The 22957-nt window shown below is 35.6% G+C and overlaps 2 protein-coding genes across 3 annotated transcripts in view; one reads left to right on the top strand and one right to left on the bottom strand.

The window, feature by feature from the left end:
- The window catches only part of LOC149786959 (uncharacterized), a 37994-nt gene extending 36120 nt beyond the window's left edge, over positions 1-1874 (bottom strand). For both annotated transcript variants that reach the window (XM_089977509.1, XM_089977510.1), the window contains exon 1: positions 1714-1874. The gene's annotated coding sequence lies outside the window, so the exon portion shown is untranslated. The remainder of the gene's footprint in view (positions 1-1713) is intronic.
- On the top strand, positions 1639-22089 carry LOC149786958 (uncharacterized). The gene is made up of 6 exons (XM_089976004.1): positions 1639-1658; positions 7530-7629; positions 9022-9123; positions 18169-18396; positions 19196-19370; positions 21695-22089. The coding sequence occupies exons 1-6, from the start codon at positions 1639-1641 to the stop codon at positions 22087-22089; spliced, it is 1020 nt and encodes a 339-aa protein (XP_089832130.1).
- Positions 22090-22957: the final 868 nt, after the last annotated feature.

Below are 22957 nucleotides of genomic sequence, written 5' to 3'. Positions count from 1 at the left end.
GGCATGTATGTCAACATCTTGAAAATACATTTACTCATTTCACCAGCGCGATCAAAGTTTCCTCAGGCAAACACTTTTTGTTTCGACAAGCCTGACGGGCACCTCACTTTGAATACAGGATGGGCCGGAACTAAAACCAGAAGGGGCCCAGGGTGTCGGGCTATCAGATTTGTTTTTAGCACTGCTGTTTTAGAAAAAAGATATGTGGATTGATTGTTGCATTTTGTGGTCACTTACTCGTCCTTCTGCCCATTTTCGTAACTCACACGTTTAACGCTTTTCCCAGGATTTAAAATGTTCAAAGGTATGTCTGGAACAGCGCCAACTTTTAGTCTAGGCCTAGCATTTGCGTATCTTTGAGCTGCTATTTTTTCATAATCCCTCTCGTAACATTCCTTTGAGAAATGTAACGTGCACATAGTGCTGTATGGTGTTGCTTTGAAATCGACTCGTTTGTAATAATGTACCCATTCTTTCATGATGCCTTTATCTTTCGGAAAAGAAAAAAAATATGTTCGCAGGCTTTTCTTAATGTTCTATTACACCCGTAAGCAACGCAAAACGGTATTGTCTTTTACTCTGGCAACTCCCACTTGGGTTGCTGGAGTCGCTACTATGACGTCACATCCCGAAAGTAACCGAATAGGCGCGGAAATTTTGCATACGAGGTCACGGAAATTCAGCTCCTAGAAGATAGGCCAATATTTAAATATTGGCATTACAGTCGCAGATGATACTTCAAAATAAGGTTTTCTGCTATAGTACTTTTATTATTATTCTATATTTCCATTGGTTTCTGGTCTCCTTTAATCAGGCCTTTTTCAACACCAGTTGAGATCAATATCACATGGAAACCTTCTAGCACCAAAACCAAGAACAGTGCAATTTAAAAAGAGTTTCCAATACTCTGGTACATTTCTGTGGAATAAGCTTCCACTACATGTAAAATATGCTGAAAATATTAGAGTATTTAAGAAGAGATATCATGAGCATGTATGTGTTTCTATGTGTTTCTAATAGATAATGGAATTTTGAATTTTAATATTAAACTTGTTAAAATAAACAGTAATTATTGCCATCTTCATATCATGTGCATTGTTATACTCTCCTTAAGAGGGCCTCGAGGGAGAATAGACGTTGACTAATGAGTCACCCTCTATAAATAAAGCATTATTATTATTATTATTATTAAAATGTATAGAAATGTCATTGAGCTGTTTGAAAGATTGTTTTCATACTTTTGCTTCACTAGCAAAATCATCTTTTGAAATAAAATGAATTCTTTTATCTATGAGTTGTATCTTACTCATATCAGCACTTATTTAACTAGTACTAATATTAGTACCCTTACTCGTACCTCAACCACAACAAATCAAGTTGAGGCTACGACATCGTAGCTATTATTTAACTTCACATGGGTGAATTGGGACGCCCACAAAACATCGGCGTCAGGTCTTACATGTAAGACTTCCTGCCCATTCTCTTTGTAACACCAAAAGGTAAGCTTTCCTCCTTTCTTTAATGTAAATACTCGAGAAGATTCTACAAACCAGTCTGTCACCAAATATAGTAAATCACGTCAGTTCTCACGTGGTTCAGGCCTATATAAGGTACCATGCACAACAGAAATGTTCTAGAATGTCCAGATCAAAAGAAAGGTAAGAAGTATGAACTGGTGGCTAGAATATAGTTTGGTTTAAAATGTTAACTCACCAGCCTGTGTGTTTGATGTATTACAGGGTTCTAGCACGGGTCTGGAATTCTGGAAACAAGTGTTAAATTTGAAAATTACTTTTCCAGGCCTTGAAAAGGTCTGGATAGATTTTAAAATATCCACAAAGCCTGGAAAAAGTCATAAATATCTGTTGTTCCGGAAATGTGACTGCGCTCCGGTCTTTACTTTAGTCTAACGTTTAGAACGCAACATCTTGAGGCGAGATACGGAGTATTGCCAATTGATTCGTATAAGAAGGCCACGGAATTCTGACACTGGTGTTTGCTGACTTGATGATTAATATATAGTTTCCATTTCATGGATTATTTCTGTAATTTAAGTTTTGTGTTGTTTTAGTGAGTATTCATTTTAATTTCATTGGTTTCTATTTGGGGTACGTCCATTAATTGTGTCAAAAAATTTTAGGCAATTTTTTACCTACTCCCCCCTGTCAAACTTTCAATGACCCCCCCCCATAAAATTTTACCTTCCTTAAAAAATTTTGATAATCAAAAGTATGATAACAATCTTTCAGATTTTACCTTCCTTAAAAAAATAATAATTTATACGGCTGGCTTTTATGCTAAAAATAGAATTATGGAAATTAAAAGGTCTACAAATAAATTTTAATACATTTTGTTTACTTGTTTAACAGATTTCAAATTGACTGTAACACTTTGAATGAAAACAAGATATGATGATGCAAGATTATGACTTCCTTGGCAAGAGCTCAACCGGTTTAGGATTAAACTGATGGGTAGACCAAGAACTTGCTGGTCTAACAGATGGGCTGTTGACGGGCGAGCGAGTGTCTACCAAACCAACGCACCGACTAATTTCCTATTTTTTGATTTATTAAATTTATTGTAAAAAATAACGTTGACGTCAATTTATCTTGAACTCCCCCCCTCCCCCATGTCAACACTTGTCAAACTTCTTCAAACCCCTTCTCCCCCCCCCCCATTTTGTTGACGTAATTAACGGACGACCCCTTGAGTTGGTATTCTTGGACTATCTTTTTGCTAGCAAGAACAGTAACTCTTCCCGTCAGGTCGGTCTGTAAAAATGTAAATAATGGCAATAATACGGCATTAATTGAGTTTATATACACATTTTATGGCAAAGTGAACATTTATACCAAGGAATGAGACACGTGTTTTTATTTTACTAAATGTTTTAAAAACGTTGGGTAAAGTTTTTTGTGTAATGTATTTTCGAGGTTAGTATCGGACTTGTATTTACAAATGACTCGTGATATCTAAAGGCATTGGTCGGCCTATTTAGGTTAAAAATTTACTGTTTAGTATATGCAGAAAAAGGTTAAATCTAAATTATTTGAAGAAAATAAAACGAATTCATGGCATATATTGTGAATATGAATCTATTCTGAATATTGACATTATAAAGTACAAACAGTCGATCAGTAAATATCACTTGATTTAAAAAATAAAATAATCATATGTTTCGTGAGAACTTTGTGCCAGGTCCTCGTACTCTGAAAATGTCATCCCCTGTTGCTATCATTACTGCTTAGGTTAATAAACTTGTCACACGGTTAGGTATGGAATTATTTATTTTATGTTTTGGAAAAGGCTTTAAATCTTTTTCTTACTTGGGCAGGAACCATGGTATTAAAATGAAGCATGTGCCTAATGGAACACGATTTTGTGTCGAATGTCAAAATCGAGTATTCTTGAAATGCTTTTAGAAATATGAAATTACATATTAATGATTGAATTTTTAACTTGAACAATAAGGAAATTACTGATTTCAGCCCATGAAAATTGAAATTCATTACATTTTGTACTTGTTTGTGTCTCCATTTGTTTATGCAACTGTTTATTGATGGATCTATTTGTTTATGAAATAATAGCAAAGATGACTGAAATGTCACTGTTTAATTGAAGAAATTATGGACAAAGTCATGAATGCGGTCTCAAAGATTTGACATATACAATAGATTGTGGTGTATTAAGATAGCTTTATGTGCATAATTATACATGCCTTCATAATTACATGTTTGGACCAATGTTTTTATGTGTCGGTTTGCGTGGCTAAGGAATCAATATGGCGGATATGGAAGTGCACACGTTTTGTGACATCACATGAAAACAACGGATTGATCAGTCAGTGCAACTTGGTATATTATGATTGTTTGCAATAGTGCCCATAAGCTGTTATTATTGTTTAACCACTCGGCTCATTTTCTTGTGTATGAATGAAAACATGGTCTATTACAATAAGCAGATTTGTATTGCTCTTCATCTCAGAATTTAAGACAGGCAAAATGAATATTTAAGAAGTCTTTGAACTTGCTGCCCAGCTATTGCATCACGTTCTTTTGATATACTCTTATAATGGCAACTTGTACATCAATGGGGTCTTTCAGCTACTGAATTCTGTCATTGTAAATATCAGCACAGCTAATTGATCACCACATTTTCCCACTAAGCAGGTGGCTGAAGCAGGACTGACAAGTCTTTGAATTTTGGCTCCCACGTAGTACATGAGTATGGAGGGCTCCCGAATAAGTGATTAAGTGATTTTTTGCATCCCATATAAAAAATTGGCATCCAAATAGGTATGATTAAGCGTTTCCGAGACCTCTGTCATTATGTGGAATTTTATTTTCCTTGAAAACAAATCTTGTGGACCTGTGGACAGTTTTGTTATGCATTTATACATCTTATAACTGAATCATACAACATGTCAAACTCCTTAGAGGTCAAGCATAATGTGTGTCAGAAAACAATAATATTGTATTTTCAGCTTTTTTATTTTGGAATTTTTGGTTTGTTCCTGGATGTTTCGGTGAAAAGAAAAGGTTGAATCTCTCATCAATTGGTCCCTAACACTATCAGATTAATCATGTTTCAATGCAAACTGAATATCCAGATGTTAACAGAGAGAGAGAGTGATCAGTGTCCATTTCTTGTTTCTGGAATAGTCTATATCAGTAAAAGCTGTCATCTGCATCCAATTGTGTACTTATCATATTTCTAAAGCAAACTGAACAATTAAAGGAAACCTCCCATACACGTGTTCAACGACATACAAGTTATAACTATAACATTTCCAGAATTATTGAGATTATTGGTGATGGTCAACATCACATCTGTTGTTTGAATACAAGGACTCGATCAAGCCAATTTGGCAATCTTTTTTCAAAAGAAGCTCCCGTTTAAAAGTCGCGCCAACAAGTCAGCTATGTTTGGGACACCTTGGCAACAATCGGGTTAGAATTCATACATCAGTGAAATGACTTATGTGTTTGCAGTTTTTTTATATTATTGATGCTTTTTGTTTTCAACTTTTGGTAGTGGGATACACTTGTTTATAGTAAAAAGGGGGACAATAACTAGAGTCTGCAAAGAAAAGCAAGAGTAAAATTCATAGTGCAAGTAATGTATGGATATCTCCTACATGTTTTGGGAAATTGACATTTGACCAGATCAAAACTTTTTTTCTTCGACATACCCAGTGATCATTTGATAATGTTTTGCATGGAATTGTGGGTATATATGCAAAGCAGATATCCCAAATCTTGCACATCTGCATTCCTATACGTTTGGTGAAAATACATGAATATAATTTTTATATACATACCAAATGTGTGTCTGGTACATGTATACAACTCAATTTTCTAAAGTATTGCTTAAAGACAACGTTAAAAGCAAATATGCAGACTAGGAAATATAGGACTTAATTCAAACAAGAGAACAAATGGATGTAGGTACACAGCTACTTTGTTACACTATGTAATCAGACATGGCATTTTTTATGTTGAAATTTGGCACTGGTAACTTTGAAATAAAAAAATGGACTTGGCCATTTTCTTCAATATTTGTTTCCTTTTCACAGCCAAATACATACCCGATGCACCAAATTCACTATTTTCAACTCATCCTTGGCAGCGATTGTTTAGCACTAATATATGCAGGTACTACTTTGGTATGTTGTCAGTCACTGCCTTTTCACCGCTTCGGTGGCCTAGTGGTTAGAGCGTCCGCCTCGGATGCAGGAGGTTTTGGGTTCGATCCCCAGCCGTGTCATACCAAAGACTTACAAAAATGGTACTAACAGCTGCCTTGCTTGGCGCTCAGCATTAAGAGGTTAGTGTTAGGACTGGTCGGCCTGGTATCAGGATAATGTGTCTGGGTGGGACATCATGCCACGTGTCTGGAGCATGATGTCCCACAATAAAACTGTCATACTGCAGACATCATAATGATGTGTTTTGAAATTTTTTAAAGCTATGAAACAAAATACAAATCACACACACACTGCCTTTTCCACCATGAAGGTGTTCTTGTGCACTCAGTTTAAAGTTCAATCGCAATGGGGGCAACAGATACAATATTCAAAAATGTTAATATGGTTTAAATGTTGCTCACCATGTCATTTAATATTTAAACACACCCAAGACATTTCACCCATTAAAAGGATAAAATTTGAAGATTTCATCAATCTTTTGCTAACCCTGAAACCCCATTTGACTGACGCAAGCTTGATGTTGAAAAACAGCAATATCCTGAAGAAAAATTAGTACCAAGTTAACAAATCACCTCGGATGCCCCCAGACCCTCTAAGCCACACTTTAATTGCAGAATGTGATTGGCTCATCAGGTTCATGATTTTACATTTTGAGCCAGTCATATTCTGCTATCTTGTATATGAACTTTGTGGACTTCCCCCTTGGATCCGGATTCCTAAAGTTGAATCGAGTTAATGATAATAGGAACTTCATTTTTTGTTTACCTCTTTTCTCAGATTGATGAAGGTATGTATTGTATACAAATACACTAAGTTAACAAAGCAGGTTGCACTCTAGTCAACGTTGACCCAGCAGGAAAAGAATTATGTTTCAGAGTCTGTAACATCAGTATTGTTGCAACACAAAAAAGTCAGTGACGTCTTTGTGAATAGAAATGTATATCAGGAGTAAAATAAGACATAGATTATGGTTGTGTGCCTTCAAAAGTCAGATAAGGAACGAAGGTTTTAGAAGTTATTTACCCTGTTCTCTTTTATAGTACAATGGACAGTCCTTTGTCAGACAAGTCATGGGGGTATCCAAGGCAGTTTTGAAACTTGCCGTGATTTTGTTTTGCTTTGGGTTATATCTTTTTCACAACATCAAAATCCCATCTGTCACATGTACTTGAAACTCACACCAAACTTAAAGGAGGGCAGATGTGCTTTGCATAAATACCCACAATTCCAAGATATACAGAGTCTTTATTAAATAGCCAGTATAACCAGTGAGGAAATCCTGGAAAATGCTTTTTCTTTAAAAAATCTAACCCTATGCAAAATACAAAACTGTGGAGTGCTGCCTAAGACTTCACCATGGACATTTCCATCACAAATTGGCTCCTGTTCAAAAATAGTCATCACATATCATTTAAGATTGTCCTGGAATAAATAAGTTCTTGAATAAACAACAAGCTGCCTCAGAAACTTCTCCAAATTAAAAGGTAATTAAATTTATTAATCCTGAAGTTCTTTGAAAAAAATTTCCAGTTGGTGATTTTGTTCTTGCATACTCTAAAAAAGTTGCACTTTCAGTGAACATCATCTTTTGGACCAAAACTGGCACAATACAACAATTTCACAACATATCATTCAACAAATGTGTAATTATAAAAGAGCTGTTAGCCAGCTTAAAAGGTTAAAGATCACAACTCTGAAATGCACTTTTACTGCAATTCAGACTTGTGTCCCTTTGTTTTAACAACACTGTTATTATATGAAAGATTGCAGCTTAAATACCAAATTCCTCAAATGTACAATTTAACTATATTTTTCATTTCAGAAACCCTGACACAGTCGATTGCAGTGATTACTACCATGCGGAGCCCTCAACACCCGTGCAGGATGTGGGCGAAGCAAGAGTTGAGATCAACTTTTATTGCGTGAGTAATAATTAGATAAGAAAGTTGCATTATTTTTATTGTCAATTCACATGCATGTTATTAAATCAGTGTTACAAACTGTTGAAACAAACCTGCATGATTACTCATATGTTGTTACTGTCTTGTATTACAATAATGATCACATTACCAGTGAACATATTGAAATAAGCCTTTAGATTTCTTGGACTTGTTTGAATTTTGTTTTGGCTAATGCCTTTCTTTTGTCTTTGTTTTGAATGTTCTTTGATTTTGTGATCATGTTCAGCATTATTTTCTGTACAGCCATAATCCTTTATTTTCGAGAAATGCAGCCATACAGTTTGGCATCTGCATGTAGGCTGGTAGATAAATATTTTTCTTTATTTTAAGTGGCAGATCATTTACAAACCTGAAAGGCTCATGATTGATCCCCATGCTGCGCCGTATGTGATTGGTTCTTAAGGAAAACTGCATTTATTTTAAGTTTTCTCTTTGTTAAATATGTTGTCAACCAATATTATGTAAAATTTTCACATTGAAAAATATTCAGTTATTGACAAGATATCCTTATCAAATAGGTCAGATGCTTTTCTCTGATCAGCTGTTATGAATTCATCAGACATTTTTTAAAATCTAAGGCATTCACACACACACACTCGCACACCAGTATGGGTGGTGTGTATTTTTATTCATATTTGTTTTTTGTTTGATTCTGGATAGGTATTATCTCCCTTAATTGCGATAACCTTGGAGACCACCTTACAAGACGTTCATTTTCTTGTTCTTGCAGGCCTAGAAATTAAAAAGTTTTTTCTTGTATCCAAGAAGACAAGTAGATTTAGAAATGTACTAGTCCTTTCGACGTAAATAATGTTAGACATGTATCTAGATTGACAATACTTGTTTTTTAACTATCACAATCATTCATAATTCATGCTTTCATTTGTCATGTGGAATGGAGACAAAGACAGTCTTGTCATTAGGCCGAGGTCTGGGTATTTACCCCGGCAACTTTGCCACTTACTCAGGCAATCACAAAGCTTTTCGGAAGTAAAAAAATAAATAATTTAAAACCCACTTTTTGTGGAAATATTGAACACTGCAAAGACCTCATTCACGCTGGTTATTTATAAATGTGCTTCACTGTTTTGATAGCAAACAAAGTAACCCATACACATTAAAATGACCAATGTAGGTTTTTTTATGGTCTTATTATCAAAACATGTCACTGTATTGATACAATATGCAAAACATCACATTTAATTTTTCATGAAATTTGAATTATTAAAAGCTATTGAGGTCTGGTTGTATATTGCCAAAAATGTAATTTTATATCTAATATTGCACAAGATTTCATTTAGACATTTGCACGAACATGATCATTGAAAGCAGTTTCTTTTCATTACATTCCAGTTACCGTTTGCAGAGTGGGATGACACTCTCATCTTGAGCCCAACAGATGATGTCATTTCAGACCAGAAAAATGATCTTCATCTCCTGTTTGACGTAATAAAGGTAACTGTTATTTTCACTACCCTGAAAAATTGAGTTGTTTTCCTTTTATCGTCTTTGATGCTGATATTAGGTCTGTTAATAGTAACCCTATGTAATTAATGCTGGCCATGGCCATTACAATTGCATGAAACTTAACTATGGAAAACCTGTTCAACTGAAGAAAAAAAAATACAAACTTGTTTAATAAATTTTTTTCTGAGTTGTTAGCTATACTGGCAGAACTGCCAACCCTTATATATATATATATATATATATATATATATATATATATATATATATATATATATATATATATATATATATATATATTGCATTTCTTGCTTTGTGTCCACTTCTCCCTGTTGAGCTCTCACTTCTCCATGTTCAGTCCAAAAGGAGAAGTCACTTCTCCCCAAAATTCAAGTCTAGCTTGACCCCTGGAGGGGACTGAAACTTTAGCTGGTGGGACTCCTGTTTTTACCAGAATGGGAGTCCTGGACTCCTAGTTTTAAAACCCTAGCGAGACCTATGTGGAGGCAAGTGAGGTTGAAGTAAACTTTACAAACTTTTGAGATGAACACAATGTTTACCAACATGTGTCTTGAACCATACTTATGGCCTGTTCAGTGCATGTTTTCCACCATGACATTGGCAGTACATGATATTTTGTTTCACCTTCCTGAAAACTGTGAAACTTGTGGGAGAAAAAATCTGCTTTATTACCATGGTCATATGGTTGGCATGTCTGAGTGGAGCATATGTCGCTGTGTAGGATTCTTATTGATTTTGGTTGAGATAAGTATTTCAAGTTGAAACACCCATAACCCACATCAGATTCATTAGATGATTCTCTGGCTATTGGAACTAAGTATTTTCTGTAAAAGTAGGAGATATTTTAAGGGTGAATGTTATTTATAGCAAAATTTAACATCAATACTCTCTTTTGGACACTAGTTGCAGTCTTTACTCTTCAATTTGGAACCCATAAGATTTTGGCATAAGTCATGTGAAAAGACCCTTACAATACAGATATTATGCATAATAGAAGCAAAAGATAAAGAAGTACGAGTGTTGGGGTAAAATATGGATAATTGGCCTCACTTTTTTGATTTGGGTCCGAGTTACATAGTAGATTTAGCTGACTTGTTAAGAAAATCAGACTAACTTTAAAGTACTTTCTTGGACGCATTTAAACCGCACACATTTTTTCTTCATACAAAGTGTTTTTATGATTAAATGGTTGATTATATATATATTTTTAAAATGGTGTCCAACAAGCGATATATGTCGTAGACAAAGGGAAGATAAGACTATTAAAAATTGTTAATAACATCAGGAAAGAAAGGATTTATTGGATATCACGTGTCAGTTTGTGAATGTGTCATAGCAGAAAATGATTGCTGTCATCATATGAAAATTTAAAAAATTCCAAGCACTGCATCAAGTTGAGAGATGGCAACAAACAATTGCGATACATAGGGTTTGAGATTGAAGTTTTTGCACTGAAGTTTTTGCAACTGTGTTGAAAGTAAATAAGATCTAAGTGTACATTATACATGTTTATGTTTATTATAATGTTTACTGTTGTTGCATCAGTTTTCGAATACTGAATATTTTAAATTGCTTATTTTACAACTTTATAACAGCATTACATGATATTTTGTTACCTTACTTAAAATTGGTCAAAACATACACAACAAGTTTGTTGCTCGTAGAATTTAAATAAACATTGTTTCATTCTTGTCAGTGAGTGACTGAGAAATGTCCTGCTGCGAAACACATTCCAGATCTTTAGTGCAGTGTGCAACTGGGTCTATATTGTATGAGTTACTATAATCTGGTAGTTGTTGTACATTTTTAGGACTATTGGTCTTATACCAGAAAAGCCTATGTCCATCAATTAGCACAAGTTGGTTTCTGCAAGAAACAAGTTCTTTAGCACCTATATTGAAAACATGTTTGGGAAATGTTTATATGCGATGCACAAGACTCAATTCGTCTTGTTGTCGAAAGGTCCAAGGTCAATGCCATTGATTGAAAGAGGTAAACACGATTTCCACAAAAGGGTTCAACTTCTATACCACATACTTTAAACGTTTTAACTTTCTTACTTTTTTGCATTGGCGATTCTTTTTGAAGTTGTAACAGTTATGATTAGAGGGTTTCTTTGAGAGAAAAAATGATTAACACTGAATAACTCGCCTACTAACCACTATCATACTTTATGCGTACCCTCTACACCACAGATTGGTGGAATGGCTCTGCAAGATTGTATGGGGATGTTTTCAAGATAGTATTATAAAGAGACTTCTGCATAAGCCTTACACAATCTCTCAGCAAAATGCTTGACAAAACGTAAAGTCATATGAGCTATATAATATTAACAATTCATGAAATAGTAACTCTTGAAAAAGATGTATCATTGTCATTAACAATCTTTTCATTTAATTGAATCGGCATGAGACAAGTCAAGGCTGTTGCAGCCCCACTTTGATTGCCTCTAATAAATTCATTACCAAAGTTAGTAATGGCATTCAGATCTTGGATGACAAATTTGTTTGTTGAACAAGTTAATTTTGGTCAGATTGGCAGAGATTATTGCCATGCTGGAGACTGTATACACCCATAGGCCTTCTATTACTAGCATGTAATGTTACATTATTTGAGAAAACGAACGAAAAACTCTTGTACAGAATGACCAAGGACAGTAGGTCCAAAGTAATCTAGAACACATGATGAATTCAGTATAAAAAAATAATCGGCATTATACCTTTTCCAAAGTCGAGATCATGTGTCTCATGTTGCATGATAGTCCCATAGTATTTACAGTAGTCCTTTACCCCTCCCAGCGGTCACTCACTTCTTACAACCAGAATCCCTTGGTACCAATGAGTTTGTATTCAAAAGTACCGCTTGACAATGGTCACCCCTCTAACGCAGCCAGCATATTAGTACAAAAATGGAAAATGTTCCCCTCACGAGTGGCCACTTTTTTTCAGATGTATCCAGAACCAATAATTAATTCACATCGTGACATAAGGTAAGTAATCAGATTATCTGTATCATCGATACATGTCTCCTAATGTCAAGTTTCCGTTACTGAAAGAAGTGTTGACTAAAGTACATGTAACACTAAGATTAATATTATATCATTGTCTATAAAAGCCAACGTTTACAGGAAATGGGATCAACAATGTTATGATGGAGTTTTTTGTTTCACACATCTGTCAAGTTCTTCTGTTTGATGATTAGACCTACAACCGGATGTACTTGTCAAGATCATAACAGGGTCAGGATAGGCTAAAACTAGATTTTATGCATTAACACACACACAGAGAAATTAACCTTGAAGAAATCAGGGTACCAGACAAAGACAGAAAAGTCATGTGACAACATATTTATCACTTCCTTTACGAAGAAGGCATTTTGTCCACTTGACAAAAGTTTCGTCTGCATAATTAAATCGCATACAGTTAGCAGTATCCAAATCATTACCAAACATTAACATGTCATCATGTAAACGGAGATGTATTACTTTAGAAGAAAGTTTGTTATTCTACTCGATCACAACGGGTGAGGTGGGGAAGGGGGACTTGCCGAACAATTTTATGTAGAAAAGACTTGAATAAAACAATTTCATGTTGAAAAGACTAAAATAAACAATGTCGTAACCAATAAGTAGGTTATTATAGCAGGAGTGGGAAAATGGAGCAAATGGAAAGAGAATTATGTATGTACCAAAATTTAAATGACATTAATGAATGGGTTTGCAATGTGCACGACAACAATACCTGCTCGCATATCACGCTTATGCCAAGAATAAGAACTATTAATGTATATTCAGTTGAAATAAGACTATTATTATAACAAGAAGAACCTTTTAATAATTAATGTTACTTCTAAACGAAGATATTAAATGAAGATATTAAATGCTTTGGAGCATGTAGGAGTATGTAGCTTTCTTACTACGTACATTACATATCCTACTCATACATTTTTTTAGTCCCCCTCTGGAAAGGTCACCCATCTTGTAAGGCACTTTCCCAGTGCAGAGATGTTGGCTGTATAAGAGGGGGACACTGTAATTCTACTTTTTAAACAGTCTTCCTTTATATAGAGATCAATAAAGAAAAGCTGTACCAATGTCACTTTTTGCCAATTATGCCAATACCACATATAGCCGATTATTAAAATTGCCGATACCGATTACGAGACCAATTATTTCATTATTATTTGTTTTATAACAATGACTGGTTCAGAAACATAAACCTATTAGTGTAATGCAAGCAGGTATTTTGCTGTGTGAGTTATTACAAGGTTGTTTATGTGGCAACTGAATTTGAACTTTTATACAAAAACAAACAGAAACCAGATAAGAAGTACATTGCTATTTATAGAAAACAACGATCACACAAATATAAAATTTGAAAAACTTTAAATCTAACACTGATAAAACTTATGGTTTGCCAATTCAAGATATAAATGAATGAAAATGTATTAAGCTAGTATTTTAACTTATGTTCAATGATGCAGGTCGCCATTACTAGATTTCAATAAATGCCTAAAAAATGTTAGTGACAATAATAATTAAAATTAATAATACGCATGCTTGAAGACTCAAGTTAGACATCACTGTATGCTGGCTGCAGCTAATACTGAAAGCCTAGTTGCAGTATGTTGTATATAAGCAACAGTGACATTTCTCCCTTCCCGCCAAGTAACGATCCACGACGATCCAAAAAAATCATGCCTGTGCCACAGCTGCTCCTTTGGAACGCTTGAAGCTGGTGCAGACAAATAGCATCTAGCTAATTTGGCCAAGTAGGTGAACTGAAACCTATGAATGTTCCACCAGCTGTATATGTGCTCTTCTCCTGGCAACAGAGGGCTGGTCAGATACAATTGAAGCATCGCGTCAACAGCGTCATCCACGTGGGTTGTTTCACTGACGGTACGGACAGTTTCATCACAGGCCACAGAAAACAAATCCCAGAGACGCGATGGTCCAGTAGCGTTTCAGTTTTTCTTTGTTTGGTCGGGGTTTCCACCAGCTTGTCAGCTGACGCAACTATGACACATTTTGCTCTAAGCCATTCTTTGGATCTGGTCACAAGTAATTCTTCGCTGAATAGGTGATGTTTGAATTGTGCGTCCAAGATGGTGGCCAAGACAAGCTTCTTATTGCTAGCAACGTCAGCAATGCGCATATTCAGTGACATCAACATATCACGGTTCATTGTCTGAATACCTTGACTCATGTCATGCTCTCAAGCCAGCAACATTCGAAGCATTTTCAGCATATGAAGAATGACGGATACTGATGTTTGGCTTTCACTTACTTCCTTGGTAATGTCCGTGAATGGGCCTCAAGACCCACTGTTGGGCTGTTAGGCTAGGTAGGTCATAGAGAGCAACGTAAGCCCCCAAGACTTGTTTTTGTTCATATTGTCCAACATATTGTTTGTAAAATTTCAGCGTGTCTGGACATCCTGGATGAGTTTCTTATGGACAACGCCAATTTTTTTCCTGCTGCTTTTCGATCTGCTGTTGTGCCAGGAATGAGTGCCGGAACTTGCTGACTATGGAACGTGAGACCGCCAAAACATCACTGACAACAAGCTGCAGCATGTGTGCAAAACAGCTGATGCTGTCGATTTCAGCCAGACACATTGCTTTAACCATGTTTGCACCTCTATCACACAGAAGAACATGGATGTGAGTTTTGAGAATGTTGTATTCCTTACATAACTTGTCCAGTTTGCTCGCCAAATATTCTCCTTTGTGTGATTCATCATGAGGCGTTGCTGCTAAAATCACCCGTTTCCGCTGAAAGTCTTCCATCAGCCAGTGTGCCGTAAGACTCAACAAGGCTACACCGATGGACAGGTCTGACCACACACATCAGAGGTCAAACTAAGGTCAGATTGGGCAGAAACTAAATCATGCACCTTGCTTTGTATCACCTTTTGCATGTCAGGTATCAATGATGTGGAAAAGTACTTCCAGCTTGGATTTTTATAGCATGGTTCTGCCTTGGCCATCAGAAGTTCAAATCCAATGTCTTCAGCAATGGAAAATGGTTGCACATCTACTACCATAGACTCTGCAATAGCTTTGTGCCAACTAATAGCTCTCAGGTTGTCAAATGGCTTCTTCTGGTCCAGCATGGTGTCAATAGTCACTGTACGAGGAGTTGCTGAAGCTGCTGACGTTAACTGCGCAGCAAACTTTTCTTTTTTATTTGCCAGAAATAGGCTTTTATTTAAGTTTGGTACTGACTTCTTTGAAGAAAAGTTCTTTGTTTTTATTGAAGATTGTGGTCGGCTTTCTTTGATGAAAGGTGCATGCGTTATTGAAGTCACCGCTAGAGGACAGCTTTGGAGAACCAAACAAATGCCCATTTCTTATTATGGCGGCAGCATCAAATAATTGTATTGCATGATTGAGACTGAATTTTTTTCTCCATTTGCTTAGTACATTTTCATAATTCAGACCTATATGACTGGTGCTTCAAAGGTCAATGTTTTCTTTGAAATTTCAGCAAATCATTTCATCTGCGTACATTTTTAAAAAAGCAATTGGCCGTCATTTGGTCGATTGTAGTTACAGTTCCTCCTGCCTATTGAATAGACCTACAAGAATTTTTTTTTTTTACATTTCTGGTAGCGGAGTGATGATGCCTTCCACTGATATGTCAGAAATTTAACAAAGGGTCAACAGATAATAGAGACGCTGGTGTTCTGGTCTGATGACAATGGTTGGTACCGAAAATGTGGGTGTTCTGAAGGATTCAATTCTGAATGGAAAGAAGAGGAATTTTACTTACCATCCACATACAAATGTCAGTCTATGTCAATATATAAATTATTAGAGAGCGGCCGAAAATCCAACGAAAGATACATTACGAGACAATGCCTCGTCCGGTTGATCTCCGCTACCAGAAATGTCAACCAGAAAAGTGGAAATCTCACAGCATACGGTACTCATGCTCGATGTCAACATCTGTGGATTATGATATAACGATGCACTGTTAAGACAGTTTGTAACAATAGATAAATTTCATTGCATTTTATATCAAGTTTGTGGCTTCCTTTCATGTTTCTTCTGAATTTCTCCACTCCAGACCATTGGTTTTATATACAAGTTGAAACAGCCAACAATGTCGCCAATAAAAAAGTCGCCAGGTGGTATATTTTGGCGCCAATAAGGAAAATAAAATCGCAGTTTGCGACATTTGTGAAGCCCTTCGCGATCATAGAATAAACGTTTTGCACTTTGCTTTTCTTACTTTGAAGAAGAACAACTATTTTTTCATGTACGAGAAAAATACATATAAAATTACAGGAGTCATGCCACGATCTTCTTGTATTATTCATGCGTGATTTCTTCCCCAAAATGATAATAAACTTTTTACATTATCTCTGTACTTTTAAGAAAGAAAATTATTTTTTCGTGTGCAAGAAGAATACTTGTATATAAAATTTCGGTAGCCATGCCGTGACCATGTTATATTCGAATTCGTGTTATAACAAAGCGTGCTATAGCGGGGTCGCACTGTATATTTAAATAGTGAACAATCGCTAGTCAATATTAATAATCCAATCAATTCGCGCTTTTGAAACAGTGTTTTAAATCAGGTAAGTTACTACTAAGTTGTCCACTTGGCTGGATGGATGCACTCACCACACTGAAGCAGCTCAGCAGCTGGGGTATCCAGGGGTAATGTCACTGGTGCTGGCATGCCAATATCAATGCTGCACAATATTTGTATGTCAGAGTTCAGGTACTTCAGTGTGCAACCACTATTCGTTGATTTGCAGCATTGCAGGACTGGTTAAAGAACAGATTAACTATAGCGAATCATAGTTTCATAGTTGTTGGAAATTTCGCTAGCTATCTAATCTGTCTAGCTATCTGCTAATGTGTATGCTGGAAGTTCAACAGCCACACGAGGCCTCATTGGCTGGTTGGCTACTGTGATTGGGATGAGTGCATGCATGGTATTGACAATTTGTTGTGTGCAGATAGTCAGTGGTTGTTTACAGCAAGTGTGTTAAAAAGTATTTACTTTTAAGAACAGATTGTCTTTCAATTAAACTCCAAATCAAATGTTTATTCCTTAATTTCCACTATTTAATTCTGGTTTAAAAGTCAAGCCATGTCAAGATGAATGCTATGATTGAATTTATAATTTGGAAATTTGTTTACATCAGCACTGATTATTTCTGTTGATACCGATTATACTGATTGTAATTGGCCCGATTATGTATATGGTCGATTAAACGATACAGCTTTATAATAAAGTTAATACTGAAAATGCAGTTAAAACTTTACATTGTTTTGACATGTTGCTGTCAGGTTGGTGTAAGTAGTAATAGGAGACTATTCCCCAGCCTAATACACACCTCCTTGACATATAGTACAAATGATTTGCATTATTTTAGGCATGGTATTATTTATAAAAAATCTTGTATAGCATTGAAAAATAATTGAATATTGATATTGTAACCACACCCACTAAATTTGTTGCCAACCGTGCCTATAATGTAATTCTACAATACTGACATTTGTTACTACATTGATGGAATTTAGAAGACCTACTTTTTTATTATTGTGCAAAATTAACTTTTTTAATCAAATGTCTGCTTTGATGGTAATGCTAATGCCAGAATCTGAGATTTGGAAAAAAATGTTGGAATAATATGCATACAATAGATGTTACATGATTTGAAGGTAAAGTAAATTTGTCTACTCTGGATAATGTATTTGAGATCTAAGGTTTCCTGGTTGATGTGTTCCACTTTCCATATATTGCACTTGCAGTATTTTCCCATGGAAATGAAAAGAGTGTGAAAATTGTATGGTCAACTTTACCTTGGCCAGACTATGTTGGTTACCTTTAAAATTTGCAAGTGGAGTCAAGTACTTGAAGTGTGGGTTTTGTATCCCTTGAACACAGTTGTTGTTTATAGGGTAATAGAGGCACCTATATGTATCTTAATTACTGTGATGATTATTTTTTAATTCAATGCCCTGAACCTTTGCTACTTTTTTTATGTATTCCAGGATGGTAAACGGAAATCGGCAAACAATTTTACTATTCATTGGCAGAAGAGTTGCTGGTCTGGCATCTTTTATTGTATTTTTTTCCCCACGGCGAAGGAGATGGACCAGAATCTCTCAGAGGATGCACAGCGCATGATAATGGTTAGGAATGCAGGGGGAAACTCCACCGTATCAGAGGCATTGTCCTTTGAAATACTGAAAACATCTTTCAGTGCCAAATTATACAAGGTACATCATTTTCCATATGTTCCTCTTTCACCCTTCTTGTTTTATGTCCAAGCTAGGCAAGTAGTTTAACTAATCTTGCTATCTGGATGTTTGTCTACCTGCCTCGATGAAAATCAAAAGTGGATGCAAGAAAGTACTGATAGGTCCAGTCATGAAGACATACATATATCTCAACTATTGACTGGAGAACACTTGATAACCCAAACATAATCTTTTAATGTTTCCAAAACCACAATTTTCAGGGCTAATGATTCCACAACTACATTTTCTCCCCGAGAAAAGTCCAAGTAAAGAATTTCGCAGAAGAATGGAAGGAATTTTTGTAATCTTCATATGTTGTGTAACTATACCTAATACAAGTTGATGGAATTGGAAGTTTCAATTGTCTTTAATTTTATATGTGCATTACGAAAAAAGGTCTTTATTTACCAGAAGTTTTATCACATTTTATCTTTGGATAAGCTTTTTTAATGACATTTACCTATGAACCTTCCTTAAATGAGTGATAAACAAAGGGTAGAAAAAAGTAGTTGCATAAACACATGATATTTTGATCTAACTATATGTGCCTCGTGATATAACCAATCATAAATTATGTATACAAACATGCTAACTTGTATCATTTTAGCTTGTCATTTTGAAAGACTAAATTTCAGGGTGACAACATGTACTACATTTCTACAGATGATGATGATAGTAAAGTTAACATGACCAGAATCCTGAGAACCATCAACATTGTGTTTTGTTTCTTTTCATGTTACTCTTAATATTATTATTATTGTTATTATTATTATTTTAGACAGAAATGGAGGTATCTTATTACCCAGAGGGAGGGAAGAAAATAGACTATATATGTGACATATTCAACATCAGGACTGGCGTGTCCGTTGCACGCACATTCAAATTCTCTGACAGCACATTCAACGTCTTGACTGAAGAAGACGTGAAGGACCTGATACTTAAAAAAATGCAAGGTATCACAATAACACAACATAACCTACCCTCATCCTAAGTGATTGAGAGTGTGTCGTCGTATATATTGTAATTGTTATTGTTCGCATTTGTTACATTCTACTTGAAAATCATTGTCTAGGTCCATTGTTAAAGAAGTCTTATAGAGTAAACACTTCCTAAATAGAATGCTGTTATGCCTATAGATTCTGGTCATTTTAAAGACCATAATATGACCAAAATATGCAGCCAGGTTAGCAATGTGTCCTCATCATTAAACAAACATCGGTATTGTAACTATGAAGATTAATGGGTCATGGTGACTTGTAATGCATGTTCTGTAGGTGTTGTTATATTAATCAGTATATCAGAGTTGCCTACCCTTATGATATTGGTGTAAGCCTTGCTATTTTCATGGGTAGCTTACGCCATTATGAGTTTCCTTATTTCCCTTGCTAATGTCACTAAAAATCATAAATTCTGTTTGGAACTGTTTGGTTTTCTTGGGATCCAGTATTGCTATGGGAAGATCAATTGGCTATGATGTCGAGAAATAACCTCAGAAGATATTGTAGGAATACACGTCGATTTGATGTGTTTGGCAAATTGCACCATGTGTGTTACAAAAGACCGATATTGTTCCATCTCTGACCTTGTCCTTCTGTAACATATTGTACTAAGATATGAACGAAGTAGCTCAGAATATAGTACTCATTGGCGATGGATTACATCTGAGATTTCATTCTTGACTTTATAATAAAGGCATTTGTTTCTGATCTTGATGGAAAAGGTTGAGGATGCTTCAAATTCTGTTCCGGGTCCATCTTTTCTTTTCGATCTGGTATTACATCTGAGGTTTCATTCTCGACTTGACAAAAAAGGTGTTTGTTTCTCATTTTGACAGAAAAGGTCGAGGATGCTCCGACAGGTGAAATTGGTGTAACCAAATATTGCGACAAAGAAAAACCATGCTCATGAAACTGACTCTGATCTTGAGCCACCAAGAAAGACCATGAAAACAATGGCAGAGAAGTTCAAACCACATTGCACGCAACTGACCTTGTTATCCAGAGATTGGAAAAGGATGAAACTGTCGACTTTTGTAATACGTGTAGTCAGTATTTTAGCATGACACTTGGAGGGAATGACAATTATTAAAACCATGTTTCTTTAGTGAAACACAAGGATTTGGCTGCCTTGCAAAGTTTGTCAAAGAAAATATCATCGTTCTTCAAGCCCTAAAAAGATAATTTCTGACTTAGATGTTGCCGTTGCAAATGAAGAAACCTTGTTTAGTAAATTTATTGTGGAGCATAGTCTACAAATAATTGGCAGATGATGCGAGCGAATTGTTTGTCAAAATGTTCCCTGGCTCAAAAATAGTCACCAAATACAGCTGTGCAAGGAATGAAACTAAGGAAGTTGTAAATGCACTTTCTTTAATAGTGAAGGAAAACATCATTGATGATATAAACTTCAAAGCCTTTTCTGTTGCACAGATCAAAGTTTTAATTTGGACTTGAAGCAGTAACCAGTTATGGTAGGATATTTTGACAGTAATGAAGGGCAAGTCATTTCTAGGGTAGTGTCTGCCTGTTTGTGAAGAGAAGCCCACTGGAGAAAATATATTTAAATTAATTGATTCTGAAAAGAAAACATCTTTTCCATATATGTGACAATGCCAATGTGATGGTTGGAGGAAACACAGGAGTATTAGGAGATTTCTTACATAAACAGTTAACAGTTTATTGCTCTGGCAACCCATATCATTTGATTCAGCTGCCAGTAAAAAAGACTTCTGCCCAACACAAGTCCAAAGTGGAGTATCATCTTATTGACATGTTTCACTACGTAGAAAAGAGTTCCATCAGGAAAGATTCCTACAATTCTATATAGAATTTCACAAGAAAGAAAATAGAAAAATGTTAAAATGTGCATGTGCTCATTGGGTATCACTAGACAAGTGTTTGAATTGTCTCTTGGACCACTTGAAGGATTTTGTCACAAATGAAGAGACATTGTTTACAGTTGAATGCAATGCTATTGTGCAGCCAGAAGAATGTAGCATTAATGAAGGAGTGGGCATCTTATCCATTAATAAATAAATTTAGTACATATTTTTAATTATTATTAATCACCAAACTATTTAAGGCAGCTACCTTACTATATTTCTTGCTGAACCTTAATATTTTTCATTGTAACGGGTAGGCAGCTCCGAGTTATTGATTTTAATCGTGATTGGCTGAAGATGAAGACAGCTTTCTTTTGGAAGTATTACTAAAGTGAGGCTCTTCATTTAAACTTGGTGGTATATTGGTTAGGTCATTATTTGGTTATTTATTTCTAGGTATTAAGGAGTCCAGCAGAAACAGTGAGGACAAATGGGAGGGAAACATTTTGCATGTGTTTGTTCCAAATGAAATTATATGGGAAACAATAACCAAGGTCTTTACAGACATCCCTGATGATATCAAGGGGAAGACTATTCTGCTGGGGACCATTACAAAAAAATCCAGCTTCATTTACGACGACAAATGGACAAATGAAGAATTATACCCACTGGTAAAGTCTGTTACATTTGAGCATATATTTTGTAAATTGGCCATGATCTCTTCATCCGTCACTTCTCATCACTTACTAGATGCAGTTGCCAACATATGCAGAATATTCGCTCTCCATGGCATTGATGCTTTCAGTGGAGTTATTCCATCTCCACATAGGTGGTTCCACTGGACAATTTAAAGGTCTTGCTATTACATGTTTAAGGCTTTGGACATAGATATACAAGGAGAGTATGAAAAACCTGGCACATTTTCCCATCATCTGCTCACATTTTCATGTAACGAGATTGCAGACTGTGATCTATTTAATATAAATGTTGCCATTCAGCCCACATGAGAATAAAAAGTTTTTTCTTGCAAATCTAGTCATGAAAAGCTCATTGAAGGTGATGTGGGAAATTTACCCGTGTTCAGTCCACTCCTATACTACTAATAGAGCTGACCGATTTGTCTTTTTTTTGTGGTTAAAATGAGGCAAGTACATTGGCCTGCTAATTAGAGACATAGTGTTTTAATACAAAGTAATTATGATGAACAGCTTGTCATTATATCTTGATATATCTTGTGGCAGGTTTCACTAGTGTAAATTGTTGTTTTGGGGTTTAATGTCATTTCCTCACATGTGTTCCCCAATCACATTAACATTTGGATACAAGCTTAGCCTACTACCTCCTGGATCAATCCCTACTACGACACGTGAATGGTCTTTTCACATCTCATAGTTTTTATGCTTCGCTGCCATTTTGATACTCTCTTGAAATGACCTTTTTCTATGCAAGCCAGTTTTGTTTTTATCATCAGCTACAATGGAACTTGTATGTATTTTGTTCCTTAATCATTTATACACAGGTATACGTTACTTTTATATTCTCCAGTAATTTTGGAGGAATTGGCCATTTAAGGGCTTGGTTGTTTAGACTCCCTGTACCAAAATGGCAACCAAGCGATTATTGTACACATGTTGTTGACTTGGTATGCCAATGTACTTTTTAATATAACATGTAAGCAATTTGTGTGTACTTGCATATTATCTACATGCTGAATTGCTT

The sequence above is a fragment of the Sinohyriopsis cumingii genome, chromosome 12 (assembly GCF_028554795.1).
Source record: "Sinohyriopsis cumingii isolate HCF-2022 chromosome 12, ASM2855479v2, whole genome shotgun sequence".
NCBI lineage: Eukaryota > Metazoa > Mollusca > Bivalvia > Unionida > Unionidae > Sinohyriopsis > Sinohyriopsis cumingii.
The sequence above is the reverse complement of the archived record's forward strand: the minus strand, read 5'-3'. Positions and strand labels throughout refer to the sequence as shown.